This window comes from Apteryx rowi, unplaced genomic scaffold, assembly GCF_003343035.1.
Source record: "Apteryx rowi isolate R43461 unplaced genomic scaffold, aptRow1 scaffold_79, whole genome shotgun sequence".
Classification (NCBI taxonomy): domain Eukaryota; kingdom Metazoa; phylum Chordata; class Aves; order Apterygiformes; family Apterygidae; genus Apteryx; species Apteryx rowi.
Window position 1 is genome coordinate 820,528 of NW_020451082.1, and position 17,997 is coordinate 838,524.

General features: G+C 37.1%; 1 protein-coding gene across 1 annotated transcript in view; it reads right to left on the reverse strand.

Annotated features, from left to right (window-relative positions):
* LOC112977001 (spermatogenesis-associated protein 7-like) overlaps window positions 1–17,637 on the reverse strand; it is a 40,599-nt gene extending 22,962 nt beyond the window's left edge. The window contains exons 1-4 of the mRNA XM_026088828.1: window positions 17,565–17,637; window positions 16,186–16,262; window positions 11,569–11,661; window positions 8,479–8,526 (exon numbers count right to left, since the gene is read on the reverse strand). Coding sequence (XP_025944613.1) covers window positions 8,479–8,526; window positions 11,569–11,661; window positions 16,186–16,255 — 211 coding nt within the window. The 5' untranslated portion in view covers window positions 16,256–16,262; window positions 17,565–17,637. The remainder of the gene's footprint in view (window positions 1–8,478; window positions 8,527–11,568; window positions 11,662–16,185; window positions 16,263–17,564) is intronic.
* Window positions 17,638–17,997: the final 360 nt, after the last annotated feature.

Sequence of the window (17,997 nt, forward strand, 5' to 3'; positions counted from 1 at the left end):
AGATTTTAGTTGAGGTTGAGTGAGATAAAGTATTGACTTAAAAGCCTTCTGTAAGCCATTTGGCTTTATTCTGCATGACATTTGGACTAAAAAATTAGAACACTAGAAAATTAGACATGTTTAAAAAATGCCTGATTGGCAGATATGACAATGTAATTAGAAATGAGGACTCCTTGCAAGGCAAGTGTTGCTAATGCAAGGATCATTTTTGATATTACTTCATTAAATTATTTCCTTCAGTTATCAGAAAGAAAACATAAGATCATTTCTGATAAAGTTTGAACAATTACAACTGGGGAATTTGTGAATAACAAAGGAATGATTTACTGTAACAAAGTGATTTGTATCACTAAACGAGGTAGATACAGGGAAGCAGGATGTGTTTCAGCATAGATAACTGAACACCTCAGTTCAGAGAATCCAGACTATTATTTATAGGAGGTGAGTCTAACCTGGGAATCAGTGTCATGTTGCTGAAAAACACCTGTATGTTCTAGTAGATGAATGGCTGCCTGTGATCTCCCACAGTGCTGCTATAGTCAAACCTATTACAGTATCATTGCCTATAAACAGTGAAAATCTCAAGTGTAAGTACAGTGAGCCTATACTGCTGTTTCATTTGACAGGTGGATGATTACTGCTAGAATTGTATGTCCTCCCCTAAAACTCTACTATTTAAGAAGCATTTATAAATTGGGAAAGATGCAGAGAAGATCCATAAGCATGACAAAGTCTGGAAAACATGCTTCATGGGGAAAGATTTAAGGAGCTTAATATTTTCAGTTCCCCAAAAAGATGGTTAAGAAGTAACTTGATTCTTTATCAGCACCTATAGACAGAACAGAAATTTAACTATACAGTCTGTCAAGCAAAGATTTAATGAGGCTGGACAAATTCATATTAAAAGTAAGGCGTACATTCCTCATAGTGAGGTGAATTAGCCTTTGGAACAGTTTAATGAGAAGTGGGATGAAAATAAATGAGGCTCGGATACATTTCTAAAAACCTCCAAAACTCTGTAAAACAGGAATGAATCCAGGGAAGACTTAGGGTAAAAATCAGGCTAGATAACTGCAACAGTACATTCTTACTGTATCTACGAAACTCTGAAGTATACATAAGTTGTTATGGAATACCTATCAACTTACCTGAAATTTTGTTTTTCTCAGTTTTTACTGCTATTGTTAACTGATATCATCTCTGATTTTAGGGTAGTGCAATACAAAGGCATACAAGGACGGTTACTCATGTTCATAACTATGGGCCAAATGCTGCAGTTCTGCACTAGTAGTAGTTTGTCTGGTGTAGAGATTGCATAATTTCACATTTCAGGGCAAACAAGACCATTTCCTTCAGCAGGAAGCAGTGGCAAGTTAGGCTGTAATGCTTAGATTTGATTTCAGATGCTCTTTGCCATGGTAGCTATCATTGTGAAAAGCCTGTGTTGGCACATTAATCTACAGTGCGTAGGTGTTTTTTAAGCCCAAAGCTCTGGTTCAGCATTACTTGTTTTCATCAATATTTAAATGCTGCAATACTATAAAGTGAGTAGAAACAATGATTTTATAGGGGAAGAAAAGCCTCTAAAATGCCAGATATACTCAGTAAATGCTCTGAAGAGACACTGAATGTTGTTGTTCACCATGTTGTTTTCTAATCCCATGCCAAATTCTGCTCATTTTACTAATATAAGTGTTCACAGGGACATTAGCAGGAATTTCCCTGGGGGGAAGGGAAGAAGGAAGCAGCTCTCAGTAACAAACCATTCAATCCATGAATTCTGAACTCCTTGCAATCTTTGGCCATAACCCATGTCTGCTGCAACTGGTTCTGCCTTACTAGCAAATTCATGGACATCAATGGAGCTGACAGCACTTGACACAATTCCTTCACAGACTGTACCAAAATAAAGGAAGAACACACTCTCTTCTCTCATTCTAGCACATGATGACTTGATTTGGCATTTGTTTTACTTTTGCAGGGAAAGTAGTTCATTTTTCTTAACCTTTCAACCAATATAAATTAGACATATTCAAAATATGAGGTTTACTACTCTGTTACTACCACCTCCTCTTAACCTGTAAGTATTTACAACTTCCCATGTAAGCAAATAAGAGCAAACTCTGACACACGGAGCACCTCCCATTTTTTCAGCCTATTTCTCATCTGAAGCATACCTCAGTGTATTTCTGATATGAGAAGCCAAATCTCCCTTCCTCATGTATGAGCACACATTTACAATGGTAATGTACACCTGTGGAAAGCTCGTCCAACAGAATAATAAATTGAGCATCACTGCTTTTGATTTTTCAAGATTCTGATCTCCTAAGTAACTAAAAATTGGTAAAATATCTTTTAACTAAGATACAGATTTTCATCACTTACTTGAGGCCAAAAGAGAGTGGGTGAAAGGGTACTCAGTTGTCAATTCTGCTGTATGCCAAGGAACAATGAAGAATTTATTCTAGAATTTTTATTATTTTGGCAAACAAAATTTCATATAGCTAAGTCACTTGTTAATTGAACTAATTCTATATATCTTGGGATTAAAAAACATTCCTCGTAGCTGGTAAGACTGGAAGTAGAAGTCTTATTTTTATCTGCAGATTGCTGACAGGAACCTTACAGCTACTAGAGAGATAAGGGCAGTTCTTTATAGGTTGGCAGTGACTTTATACCAACATTGTAGCTAGGGTGTGCAAGGAGGAATGGAATTCTAAAAGCTGGAGTACCAGAGAAATACCAGGATTCCTTCATCCCTGTTTAAACTACCGACTGTTTGCTGAAGTATGCTGCTTTCCCCTTTGGCAGCAAAGTAAGAATGCAGTTAAAATAGCATCGATGCACAATGGTTATGACAAGGCTCCTGCTCTTTGCATACTCCAGTAGTTCCCAATACCTTTTTCCTCCCCAGTTACAAATACTTCTTTCAACATCACTGACTCTGAAATTGATGGTGTAGTGAGAAGATGTGTGGAAGATCTGGTGAGGATTCAGGTGCCTGGCAGAGTATGTGATAGCAGCCCCAGAGTGGGCTCTCTACATGCTGACCGAAACCCRTGAAGGCTGGACATACATATTCTGTTTTCTCAACAATGTCTGGCTGCTTTGCAGCCAGTAACTACCCAAGGTTAGCACAGCTGAGATAAGGAAATAGTTATAGTAGATTTAAGGGGCCCCTAGGATACAGCAAGTTGAGTCCCGCCTGGACGTCTGACCTGGGTGTCCAGCAGCCTCCCATCAGCGACCCCTCTGCATGGTTCCCGGGGCTCCCCGTGCAGCTTGGAGTGTAAGTAAGTCCTTTATTAAATCTATCCTGTTTAACCTCTCATGAACCTTGAGTGTTTCTCTACACCAGCATCCGACCCTCCCTTTCCTGCCTTGCGGTTACAGATGGGAAGGATGGTTTTGTKTTTAAAGCACTGAAGTAGGACTCAGAAAACCATGGTTTAATTCCCCGCTCTATAACAGGCTCCAGTGTGATCACAGGTACGGTAATTAATCTCTTGTGCCTCAATTTCCTCTCTGTAAAAGAGTATAATAACACATGTTTACTTCTGTTCTATCTGGTGCATAACTTTAGGCAGAAATCCCCCAAAGACAGTCTTTAGACTGTGCAGTGGCTACCACAAAGGAACTCAGATCCCAAATGGAGCCTCTAGCACTAGCATAGAATTTGAAATGGGAGAAGAATAATTTATGAACCAGACAAGTTGGTTAATCATTGATAGCTGAATGATGCAGTGGAGTCATACATTTGACCAAATCTCATTCTCTTCATTGCAGCTCCCTTTTAACACTGATACACATTTCTTTTTTTACAGTCTGCAAAATTTATTATTAAAAACCATCTCACTAATGCTCCTTAAACTTGTGATGATAGAAAAGTGATGTTTGCATATATAAACACATTAATTTTCACTGATTGCTAAATGATCCGTTCAATTGCCCAAGATTAGTGACAACTAAAGTTTGCACATCCTATAAGGACAAAATTATGTTTATATAATTGACTGTATAGATTATTCACACAAACTGTAACTTTCCTGAGATAAAATGCTGCAATTTCATATTTTTTTGAACTGTCTGGAGAAACAACTTGTTCTTTTTTACACGTGTTATTGTCTCAGAAGTCACACAGAAACTTAGTTTTAAACTATTTAAAAACCCCAATGGAAATTATTATTTTGACTAATGTCTGTCTCATGCAGAAAATTAGAAATGGAAAAACACAGTTTATAAAAAGAACACTGTGTGCCATATCTAAAAACTAAAGTACTCTATTGGGAGACAGAAAAATAAGACATCTTCAAGAAATCTAACATTTCTTTTTCCAGTTACTAAAGCATGTATGTATATCTGCACACACTTATATGTATGTTTGGGTTTCATATTTATAAAAATGAGTCACAGCATATAGTGTGATTATATAATCAACACCCATTAAATGTGTGAAGGAGAAAGTGTGTCATATCTAGCTTCATTTACTTACATATAATATTGTTCATAATTAATTTTGGGTGAAATGTATACACTGTACTCCTAGAAGGCCAAGTGAACAGTGCAGAACACACAATGGTGTGAGTAGCTCATCTTCACATTATAAGTAGTGGACCTTGGCTTGGCAATGAAATCCTAGCTCAACAGAGAGGAGAGGGAATGGCTTTATCCTAATACCAAGGACTTGGTGACCCGAGAGTGTGCCCAGAGAGCCAGATTTACTCTAGGTTTTCCATCAGGAGGTTCTTTAAGTTGTGCAGAGTGAGCCTGAAGCATCTGACCACTTCACACCAAGGCTTCCCACCACTGACAGTGCTGGTGATCTTATTTTGCTGGACTGCCATCCAATATGGCTGATGGAAGCACAGCAGATACTGCAAAACGGACAGAAACCATACATCAGAGCAGGCCTTGGTGGAGCCGCTCTCATTCCTGTCCTGGAATGAAAGAGTAGGAAGAGAATTAGGGCAGGGTGCCCCGGACAGCCACACTTCCTGCGACAGGTGAACTGAGTCTGTGATAGAACCAAAGAGCTGAGCTTCGGTAAGGGATTTTTGGAACTGCAGGACTAATCAGCTAATGATTTGGGTGGCTCATTGTCTTGTATGAACAGTGGGTTTACCTTTATGGATTCCCCAGTTTAGGAATGGTTTTGATCAATCTTTCACAAAGTGTTAAGTTTTTGCTAGTTTCCTGCCAGCTCATGTGGGACAGCTTCACGTGTAGGTCAGCTAAGGTTTCTGCCCTTCTTACTGAGCTGATCAGCCTCAGGAGATCTGACTCAACCTTGAGATCTGTGGATTTTAGGTTCTGGGACACAGAAGTATAATATCATAGAAATATTGTTTGGAAGAGACTTCTGGAGTTTATAAGCCATGGGAACTCTGTCTCATGCTTCCAAGCTCCAAGAATGTAATTCAGCTGTAGCTCTTAATTCCTTATAACTGAGGAATCGGTAGGACTTCCTAGGAGTCACAGATAAGTTTAACTCTCAAATTCAATTTTGTTTTGAAATAAAATATTTGATTTCAAACAAAACGATTTTAGATTTTCTCTTTCATTGGAATAAAACAAATGCCTCATAATGGAATTAAATTTTTTTCAGGACTTTTGCATTTCCTTTGCAACAAAAATTCTTATTTTTCATTGCTCAGACACTCTTATGAAACCTGATCACTGGTGGGTTCAGTGGCACAGTTTATGTTCTTTCCATACATCGGATGCTTTTTGTAGCAAATGTAGCTTCTGCTGAGAGCAAGTAGAGTAAATGTCCTCCTCGTCAGACATTTTCAGTACTGGGCTGGTCACTGAATCACTGTTTTCACAGCAGTTTTTAAGTCATGCCACTTTCATGACTTTTAAACAGCTCTGCTTAACTTCACAAGAATGCTTATGATGATGATCTGTATCTCCCATATTCCTGATCTCTGATGTATCTCCAGCTAATACTTCCAGTCTTAAGGCACAGGACAGATATAACATGTTTCCATCCTTTGATAAGAACTGAAAAATGGGGAGCTAGTATTAGTGTGAGAGCACCAGAGATGCAGTCTTACTGTTACAGCAAAGCCACTTATATGATGGAGAGAGAGGATTGCTCAGGAGGCCTTGTGTCAGTTGTTTAACTTTTGTTACAAGATCATGCAATTTTGCAGCAAGATATACTTGACGACATTCAGGAGGAAGTCTTATACATTGCAGGTTTTCCACCGTCTATACAGTTCTTAATCTAAAGTGCAACAATACAGATATCTTATAAATTTTCAGATTGTCTAATTACTTACACAGTGCTTTATCTGCAGTGCACTTATTCTGAAAATGAAACATAGCACTGTATACTGTATTATTTCTGTCTTTTCAGAATTAATCTGAGCAGCTGTTTGAATTTTTATCTTTAATAAGTTTGCACATGCCTGCATCATTATCGAATGACCTAAATTTTCTTCTTGCAGCCCACTGGTGAAACAGGTGGTATCCAACATAGATCATACATTTGGAAAGCAAGAATATACTTACAAGAGTACATGCATGAGAACTGACAAGAAATTGTATCAGAATGTGCATTTGTCAAAGTTCTTGTGTATTCTGATAAATATCAAGTTTTTAAAAGCACACCATACTTACTAACTAGTAGTACCAATAGTGGGAGATGGTCATGGGAGAAAATTTTACATGAAAAGGAGAAAACACTGTAATCTTCTACTAAGCAGAAAATTAGTTTTGTCCTTGTATTATTCTACTAGGCTGGCAAAACATCCTTAATTTATTTTGTATCTTTGAATATGCAAATGCTAAACAGAAGCTAACCTGTCAGAAAAAGGGCTTAGCTGATACACAGTATCTTTCAGCAAAGATAAATATTAAATTACAAAGGTGATTGGCATTTCCCTAGTGACATAGTAAAAGTTAAAGGACAAAAATGATAACGGGTCCCATTTTCAGTCCTCGCTTCCTCCAACTGAGAATCCTACATTATGGCTTCTGTTTGTACCAGAAGCCTTGTACTCATGTAGGCTTCTAAATGTAGCAAAATCCAAACACAACAATACGGTCACTACTAGCAGTATAAAAGCAGTATAATACTTTCATAAGAAACCATTATAAGAAACATAGATTTTTCCTTCTGAAACATCATCTTCTAGGAAAACTTGCTATTATAGCTATCACAGGTAGTTGAACAAATTCTATGTCCTCTTGATCTTCTCAAATAAATGAGATTCTACTCTTCGTGCACTTCTGTGTTGGTATCATCTCTGGCAAACATTAAAATTCTAAGAAAGCTTTCTGCAGTATTTCATTCTGTTACTGTAGCACTATTTTCATAAAATGATTAATCAAAAATACTAAGCTTAAAATGATAATATAAAAGGCAGCACTGAAAAAAATATAACATCCTATTCAAAATGAGGAGTTAAAAAACAAAAAAAATTGAATTTGTACTTCAACATGTTATGATCCTGAACTTTTCTCTTGCTGTTCTGTAGTGAAAATCTCTTATGATTCAGTATTCTGAACTCTACAGACATGAGTTATGTTTTCCTTCTTGGGTGTGTCTTGCTCAGACACTTGTGTCTCACCATGGTCATCAGTTCTGACTATCCTGGCTTCCAACCACTTTATACTGCACTTAGAGTGATATCCTACTGCAGAAGTCTAATATATAATATACTTCTATGCATTCACTGTGGAAAAATAGAAGCTTTCTTTTTCCAGCCTGTAAAATTTGATTTAAAATATAAGTCTTCTGTATAGAAAGTGTGTTTGCTCCCATGTAGGTAACTATAAAACAGAGAAGTTGAATATGCCCCTCAACCTGGTGAATGAAGAAATCTACGTTCATTCCATAGCAAATACTCTGTTTCCAAGGAAAAGGATGAATTTATTACTTTTCATCAACATTTCTTCCTTTCAAGAAAGGAGAGGAAGGAAAGAATCTGCCTACATGTTGGATATTGCGGGCTTCAGCCAACAGGTGGCGTTAAGGTGCAGTGCAATGTTCTCTTACAAAAAAATTATTAATTTATCAAAAACTATTTCAGCTGTGGTATGCCTGGTGCCCAGGGATACAAGAAGCACTGAAGGAAATGAAAAATACAATGCAGATTATCAAGGAATTCAAAGGTCCAGGGGGTTCTGGAGTATACACATAGACAATAATTCTGAGTTTAGACCGGAAAACTAAACAAGCAATTTATTTTTCAATCCACCATGCTGCTTAAGGTTATATATATTAAAGATATAAGGTTATATATATATATCAAAGAGTCCCAAGGTCTGGTAGCTAGCATGTATTTGTGCTGACATGAATCAACTGTTAGTTACACGTATACTATTATCTTAACCACACTTAGAATGATGCATATTTTTGACACACATATGTCACTTCAAAACACCTTTAATCAAAAAAGAAGACAAATATTTCCAAACCAAACAAATGAAGCCAGACATGTTTTGAAAACAAAATAAAACTATACTCACATTTAACACTGGTATGCAAACTCTTTGGTGCAGATGAATCAACAGCAGCTGTATTAACAACAAAAAAAAAAGGTTCAGTCCACTGAAACAGTGACATCACAAATAATTTTACTAAAATGGATAAGGATGAAAACTGGCCATCTCAGTGTTGGATTCACTGTGAAAATGTGGTACCATTCTGCATAATGTCGGTGTTATTCATAATGCAAACAACCAACTCCTATTTTTTCCCTACTGATCTATACTATTTTCTCCATGCCATTATCTTGGCAAACAATCAGCTCTCATAAGCTACCTTAGCTTAATTGTAGCGAAGTGTGATGAAGTCAGTTGAGTTACACTGTATTACACCAACTGAGGATTTGACAGCCTGTCTTCAGCCAGGTAAAAGCTTAGGATAAGTGCCTCTGCTGTGCTGTTGCTGTTTCAGTCGCAAATCTGGACATTAATTTTGTGACTTTAGCCCTTCTTTACTTAGGTATGGAAATAAGAGCCAATAAAGCTAGCTTTACTAACTTTAATTTTCAAGTTAAGGAGAGCTGTATATATTTTGTATCCACATCTATTGCTACCCAGAAAGTTTGTATTTCAGGGCTGAATGGTACAGCAGCTATCAGTCAGGGGAAACAGTAAAGATGTGCTGTAACTGGGAGATTCAGGTTGTCCCTAAGCTCAAGGTCATCAGTTCTTTATCACCTTTCTAGCAATACAAGTTTTTTGATTATATGATTACATAGGCAGTTTTGCACACTGCATTTTCTGCTATTTGGTAATTCATTTTTCATTTTAAAAGGTTAAATCAGGTGAGCTTCAAGGAACCAAGCCCCATCACTCTACTGCTGCACACCCTTCAGTAAGTCCATACAGAAGATGGTATGGACCTTGATGGAGCTGTATGCGTGATTCAGTATACCTGAGTATAGCTGCAGTATGTGGGGAAATACTATTTTTGACTGTTGAGGAAAAAGTAATCACTTAGGGGAAGTTCAATATTCCAGTTCCATTTGAAGGGCCCTGGCTACATATTCATCCAAGACATTGGGTGACTACTGCTAGATGTCACAGCAAATCTGAGCTTGTGCAAGTGCTCCAAATGATGTTTCAGACTTGCAGGGGTATTTGCCTTCTAGCTGCTGACTGGAGTGAGGCCGAATAGATTGTATTTCAAAAAGATTTGAGAATGTTTAGAAGGCTACTGGAGAAGGCCTTTAGACAAGCCTGATTAGATTTTTCAGAGGCACAAAATCCTATTATCTCCTCCAAGGATTTTTGGAGCATGTGGCAACTCCACTCTTCTGAGCATTGGAAGTGGGCCCTTGAGAACTGGTATCACAAAAATATCTGTGTGAGTATTTTATATGATGAGTAGAACATCTGTGTTAAACTTTCACTTTACAAGAGGATATCCTTGCAGTATTACAGCTTTTAACATTTCACTGAAAGTTTAGCCCCGCAAGGAAAACCTGTAAGGAATGATGAAGCATTATAATAAGTAGAGTATGTGTTCTAATATTACAAGTTCCTGCTCTAATATACTCCAAATCTAATTTTTGAGAACTATTACTTCAGACAGTGAAACACCTGAGAATTAGAAATTTTAGCTATTGGAAATTTTCATTAACAACCACTCTGAGAAAATCTTTCCAGCTTGACTGAATTCTGCTACAGACAAGAAGGACTGACATTTGAAAAAAGAAAATTGAAACCTGCTCAGAAACAAAGCACTTGGCTCCTTTTATGCCAAGAATTTCTTCTGTATATTTTCTTTTGATCTTTAAAATATAATAGATAAAAAGATTAAAAAACATCTTTGAGTTTTTTTCTTCCTTTTACTTTTGGAAGTCACTCTCAGACATCGCTAAACCAAGATGCCTGGCTTCACCAGTTGATAATAAAACAAGCTTCAATTATATTTATATCGACTATATTTATATATTGTATCTGTATATTTAAGAGCAAAGCACTAGGATTTGAGTTCTACAGTCCTAAGTGTTCACTGTTTCTGGGACATTAGTCATGCAAGAGCAGAAGTCACTTAAGCACAACTGTATACACCAGCAATCCAGCCACAAGCCCCAAAATGAGTGGGATGGTAATGAACTACAGCAAGCAGCATGCAACTTTTAAATGGTGATTCTGATACCATGATAAAATGATGCACTGGATTTGAGCCAGGTAGTTTAAGATAGAGCACTTGGCACTAGAAAGTGCTGAAAGGATTGGGCTCCTGGGAAAAGATGGTAGCAGCAGCAACTTGATCTATTGTTCAACAGGTATGTGCTATTATAAGGCTCACTGCATGTTATCAGTGAATTGTTTGTTTAGGAAGCCTGGGAGCCCAAGGACTTGCTGTAACGTAACTATGGCTATGGCCATTCACTCCAGTTTTTTCCATCTGCACCCGAAGCATCAGGAACTTTACATAGCTCCAGACAAGACCGGAGAATGGGTAGAGGAAATTTCTTAATCACAAGTTCTCCTCCTAGCAGTYTGCAGCTATTTACAGAAGAGACAGTGTTTGAAGATGTCTTTCAAAAATCACTTTGAGTTTGCATGCTAAGGGAATTTTCCTCTAGGTTATTTAGTACCATTCCTTTAACATTCCAGATTTCTAAAGCAGTACCCTCACTTCTATTCTTCCACAGGGTTCTCCCTATTAAACACACGCCTGGGCTAGCTCTAATTTTACCTTTCTTATTAGTCAAATGTCATACACATCTAAACACCAGGAAACCATTAATAAAATAAGGCAAGGAATTAATTAGTATTTCCCTTCCTGACAGGAATATATCATTCTGTGGAACAGTTTGACCCTGTAGGCTTTATGTCTCTCAACAGCTAGGATTGCTTTTCCCAAGACAAGGTTACAGTTCCAATCAAGTGTTCTACATACTTCCTCTTTTAGAACATACTATATTATGCTTCAATTTTAAATTCTGCTACACCTGTTGAGTTAATGAGCAGGAGAGCGGGGAAAGAAAGGAGAAGAAATTCAGCAGCCAGCCAAAAGTGAGGGCAACCAATGTACCTTGGACTATGATTTCATCTACCAGCTACATGGATATTGTCATCATTAAAGATTTTACATACCTTTGGCAGACATCAGTTGCTTGTAATGAGCAGCCATGTGATCTTGAATGATGTATTGATTTGAGAGTTTGCAGGAAGATCCAGGAGAAAAAGCTGCAAGAGGGGAAAAAACTTATTTCATTCAATGGACAAGAAATGTCACAGGCAATAATGGCTCTAAAAACATCTAATATTTATCCTCTCCTGCTTGCAGTAAAATGAAGTCAGTGTTCTTTCATTTCTTTCAAAAAGTATGATAGAACTAGGTAAAAACTGTATATGAATATCTTACAGCTTAGTAACACCAGACCTATTTCTACCACTCTATCATGAAAAAAAATGGACTGAATATAAACAAAGACGGAACTGGGTCCAGAAAAGAAGCTAGAATGTAGAACAGAAATGTATTACGCACAAGCTGAATATAACACTCCTCTAAATCTGTGACCTACAAGTCTTTGAAAATTGCGAGAAATTTGTCTCTATATCTGACTGAAGTGTCTTTATATGAGTTCAGAGAGCTCATTAATCCAGCAAATAAATCAAGAAAAACATAGGCATTTATTTCTTTTAAAATTTAAACTGGTAGTGAGGCTGAGATACATCATTCTATTTCAACCTGTTTCTGAACAAAAATATCATTTCTGGATTCCTTCTTGAATCATCAGACAGGATTTGTAGATGGAAAGTTAGCAAATAATATTAAAAAATAAACAGAATAATGGAGACTAGAATCTAACTTGCTTTTGGCCTTTCATCCTCACAGGTAGGACAGTCCTTACACTGAGAAAGTCAGTCCATCTTATTAAGATTTGGCTTTGTGACAGAATGAAGTAAATGACTGATTGTTTCATCCTTCATGTCCCCAACATACAATTTTAGTTAATGCCTTAGTTTCAAACTCTATATTGAATTTTGAAAGAAGAGGAGGCATTGGACTGAGAGGCTGGGAATTATTACTTCTAACCTTGGTTCGGCTGCTTTCTTGCTGTGTTGTTTTTTCTTGTCTAAATCTCTTGCCTACCAAGTGGGAAAGTGCTACAAACTATTTTTCACTGCCAGAGAGTGTGACTGCATTCAATTTATTGTGTCATCCTTTGGACAAGCACAGTAAGAAGGAGTGGCACAAAAGACCTAATGCCACATTGCTTTGCTTTGTTTAGTATTAGGTAGCAACGTGTTCCTGCAAGTAGCTAAAGGTCTCCTGGAAGGGCATCAGCATGAAGACCGGCTTTCAACAGGCTGTCCAGGTGCAACATCACATCCCTGCATGATCAGCTGCAGAAAGATGGTGTTAACTCACCTCCTGGACCATCAGTTCTGACTGTTCATGGAACATGTAAGCACAGCCAGAGCGCTTACACCACCATGCAAACACGTGCAGAGTCATCAACAGAAATAATGACTGTTTGTTATAAAACAATGGAGAAAGTGCAAAATTCTGACCAAACTGCATTTCTCTTTTGTCACTATGAAATTTAGCATGAGTAGTACAGGTACGATAATGGGATCTGATATTTGAAGCAGACAAATATAAAGCTCATAAACTTTATAATTATGAGCATTTATGATGAGTCCAATTTCAATCAGTAAAACCACTCACAAATGTCAGTACCATACAAAAGAAATCAAATAGTTAAAATAGTTCTATTCTGTTTAAAAGATTTTATGTGCTTGAGACCAGGGGTAGTTATTTATCTCCCAAAACTTCAAAAACTTTTTTTTCATGAGTTTTGCCAATTCTTCTGTAAACTCCAGCTGGCAGAAGTAACCAGACCAAGCTCTTTAGTAAATATCCAGCAACATCCCTAGTTGGTGCAAAGTGTGGCAGCTCTGCTGAGTTCAAATAACAGCAATGCCCTAAATCACAACAATTAGAGAGTCTTGTCTCTCAGAAGAAGAAAATAATATTTTGGGAAATGCCCCAAATCCTTCCCTGATCTGCAATGACAGGCTGATTTCAATATATGCAGTGAAAAAGAGAGCATGACAGAACAATGTGATAATCCAAACAACGTCAGAGGATTAAAACTGGATGGAAAATCCATTTATAAAAAGAACATTCTTCTCAAAATGAATTACAGCCCTGAATTTGAAATGCTGAAGATATACAAGGCAGTAGTAGTTTAATTTAATTTTTTGTCTTTCACAAAATATAACTCTATCTTGGGTCCAGAAAATTACTAACATTGTGCAATAGACTACATTGTAGTTATTCCTATGTAAGAAAGAAAAAACAAGCTCTTTTCTTTGCCAGAGACTTTCTGTTGATCCTTGGCAAGTTATTTAGCCTCTTTCTGAGTCTCAATCTCTCCTCTGAAAACAGGACATAAGAACACATCTGTATCTCAAAGGAGATGTTGTGAGGATAAAAAACATTAAAATAAGGGGGTCATCTAAATACCACAAAAAAGACTGTAGAGAGAGTGGTCTTATTTGAGCTCACTGACAAGTTCCCACTTTTTAACAGATGTTCATTTTATTTTACATCTTTGCATAACATGTTAAAATGAGGGAAACTCGTAGAAATACCCTAGGAATTTTACTAGCCCTGTATGAGGCTTTGCTGAAACCATATGGGTCAAAGATATGTCAGTTCAAATTGAAACAGCCCTTTTGTGTGCTATACAGATAAGCAGATTTCTCAAGCTCACGTTTGAACAGAATCAAACTTCTAAATTTTCTGGTGTCCAATATAGGACTGACTTATATGTAACATTCAGCTAGTTGCTTTACTCAAGGCTTTCAACATTTAAGAATTTCAACATTTTCTGTGTGAGTGCAGATTTACCTACAGGAATTCTAATAGAAAGCTTCCTGCTCTGCTAAATCTTTSTATAACTTTGAGTACTATTGTATCTTCAAGATGTTGTTTACATCTTGCTTCTACATCTTGCTTTTACACACCAGGAAAGATCTCCAGGAAACACAGATCCACGAATGAGCTATAAAGAACAATGACAACTCTCTCAACACTGACTCTTTTTATTTCCTATTTTGTAATGACTTCCCAGTAATTTATTATAGTCTTGAATGTATAGTTGCGTGACAACTAATTTACCTAGTTTCCACTGATTGAATTGCAACAGATTATTTCTGAAAATCATGTCTGGAGGATATATCATGTCCAGAGATATAATCTCATATCATAAATCCAGTAGTAGCAGYATTAAAGTTTGACTGATACACAACGACAGTGATAAAACATGTCTTTTCCATGTAGCTGAAAAACAAGAATATGCTTTGAAAAACACAAGAGGTGACTTTGCTCCTCACCAGACTGTTACTTGAAAGCCACTACTTCTGGCTTCTTATACAAGTCAAGAACATGTCAACTAGTTTACTTTTTAAAAGACAACTGTAACTGCAGTGTTGCTATACTGCAAATAGCTTATCTTCATACCATTACCAACTGCTTATTCCTAGAAGTGGAAATTTCACAACATGGTGGACAAAATTACATGTTTATATAATCAACATATAAAAATTAYGTTTAGTGATAATCAACACCTCATCTACTGTGAGCCTCAGAAGCTTGAAAATATGAAATTCTTATCCACCTGTCACATTACTAGTAAATGGAAACCAGCTCTGCAATGTGCTTGGCTTTGCCTTTTGTAAATTGATAGAAGGGAAATATCCTCTAGCAAAGCAAGGAAACAGCTATCTAGTATTGTAAGCAGTAGTTCACAGTTATGGTCCTGCATCTGTTTGTTTGTATCCATCTTGTGTTTAGAGTCTAAATTTGGAGGGGAGAGGGACCACCTCTTCACTATGTGTGTTTCATGCTTAGTAAGGTACAACATTTGCCCATGGCTATGGTCCCAGGTGCTCGCTTCAGTACAGATAATAAACAGAACCAATGAGACAATCTCTTAGTGGAGTGGCCTAGTCAATGGCTGACAAATGTGTTGTAGATCCTCTTTTTTGGTTCGTTCAGCTGCATAATTATCCCAAGCTGCTCTCCTACGGGTAAGTATTTCTCCATATTTTCAGCTAGAGGAAGCACTGGCAGGCATTGAGCTTTGGCTTCTGCTTTGAGCATCTAACAGAGGTGTGTCTCTGTTCCTGTTGCCTTCAGAGAATACATATATATCACTTTATACAGGTAACCAGCACAAAAGACTGCTGTGGTGGGAACACAGTAGCTGTCCTTGTCTCTGTCCTTCTGAGATCCTCTGACATGGTGAGGAGAGGAGGAAGGTAGGATAACACCCTGTGGGTCTTGAAATGCAGCACTTTACACTCAGAGAGTGAAATGCCTCTGACTGTGCCTGGACTTTGTACAAAAAGGACAAAAATGAGGGAGTTTTTCTGCCTGCTTCTAAGCAAGGACTGAAACTATATGGAACTGGAGAAGGCATGGTGGAACAGCATTTCTGAGAAGGGAAGTTTCAGGCAGCAGAACAACTTCTTAGTGGTTCTTCTACAGCTGCTTGGCAAAGATCCTGAACAGGAAAGCTGGTTGCCTGAATTAAGCAGATGAGATTTTTTGCAGTRACAGGTATTATAAGCACTTATCTGCTTTATATTGTTTCAATGATAAAATTTGTATCTGTAATAAATGCGTAAAATTTAAGCTGTGATTCCAACACTGGAGCATGCAGGCACCTCTCAAGTAATAATCTGAATACTTACGGCTACTTTTGAGACTCAAGTGTCCTCTGAAAGGCCCCATCATGGAATATGTAGGCACCATGGCTATCATGGCTACCCTTGGTAGGGAAAGAAAATGTCTTGGTTACATATTAAGGAAGTATTAGGAAGTATGATTAATCTATCTGCTGGCTCTGTGGAGAGTACAGAAGAGTCTTGACTCTTGTAATCCTTACTTTTGTTCTCACACACACATTTGAAGGCAACTCTTGGCTTTCAGAGGCATTGCCGCAACTTCACTAACCTTGTGTTATACAGCTATAACCAAAACTTACAGGGCAAAACTTTAGAAAGTGACTATGGGTTTCAGATCTCGATTTGGTGACAACTGAAAAAGAACCGTTTTTTCAGTGGGTGCATTCTCAATCTTTTCTGAAGTTCAGGCCCCACCATTGGTAACTTAGTTTTAGGCAAAATCACCTGTCTTGGAYAGCCTTCTTAAGGATAAAAGATGCAGAGAATATCATAATAGTGTTCTCAGAAAACAAAAGCTAGAAAAGCTATGAGAAGTACTTTTTTAGATCAAATTCTGCCACCTTAAACCACAGGCTTAAAACAAACACACTTTGAAATAAATGAGCAAATTTTATTGCTTTTCCTCTGTGCTCATATTTCTAATTGTCATGTGTCCCTAAGTTAATAGAATCATCAAAAGGTCAGCTTTTTTTTTTTTATCTTACGAAAACATCCCTTTGTAGTCACAACAGGATATAAACACAGGAAGTTACCTCTCTCAGCTCCAAGGTAACACACCAAAACATTTGATTTTTTAATTTAGATATATTCCTTATATATTTTTATTCCTTTTTTTGGAAATTAGTAGAACAACCAGACCATACCTTCATATACTGGCTTAAGGCTTAAAAACCTAAAATTTTAGTTGCATGTCACTGTATATTACTAATAATCATTTGGACTTTTTAATTTCTTTTGAAATACAATATCTCTGGCTAAATCTTCACTTCTTTTGCCTTGTATTTTTTATGTCAACTATCTGTGAAAGACATGACATATAAGGATATTATACCGAAGAAAACTCTTAATAATGTGCAATTTTGGAACGGAGGGAAATTCTGAATCTTCTTGTGTCCAATCCTRCCGTCTTTGCTCAACAATTACTCCACCATGATTTCAAGTGGAAACACATCATGGGAAACTGCTCTGAGTGAGGACTAGATGAAAATGGAACAAACATATATCAAAAATTGTAATTGTTTGACCCTAATATATTTAATTTAGTATCTGCATGCAATGTGTAATACATGACTTAGGCAATAAACAATTGTTATGATTAAATACAGTCACAATAACAGCAGACCTTTAAGTAACTAGTCATCTGTGTGTGCATTTAATATACTTACTCATGCAATCATGTTGCTGTTGCTGTTTGAACTCTGGTGACTTCCTGAGGTCTCAATCAGCTCACTGTCCCAGGCTCTGTATAAATAAACAGTCAGTCAAAGAGTTTACAGTTTAAGTAGGCAACCCAGATAAACAGTAGGCGGGGAAAAAGCATTATCTTCATTTTAGAGGTTGAAAAAGAATTAAGCAAATTGTTCATTGTAACAAGATCAAGAAAGTTAGTGGCAGAGAAATGAATACTAGATTTCCTGAGTACCAGACCAATGCTTAAAACCACAGGACATTTTTCCTTCATATATCTTTATTTTAAAAATCTAATATGCAATATTTTCTTTCTCATGAGAAGAAACACTGTCTAGTTTCAGTAGTTGCAATCATTTGTGACTTAACAAGTCCTAAGAGCTTTTAGGAATGGTATGTTTCCCTTAGAAA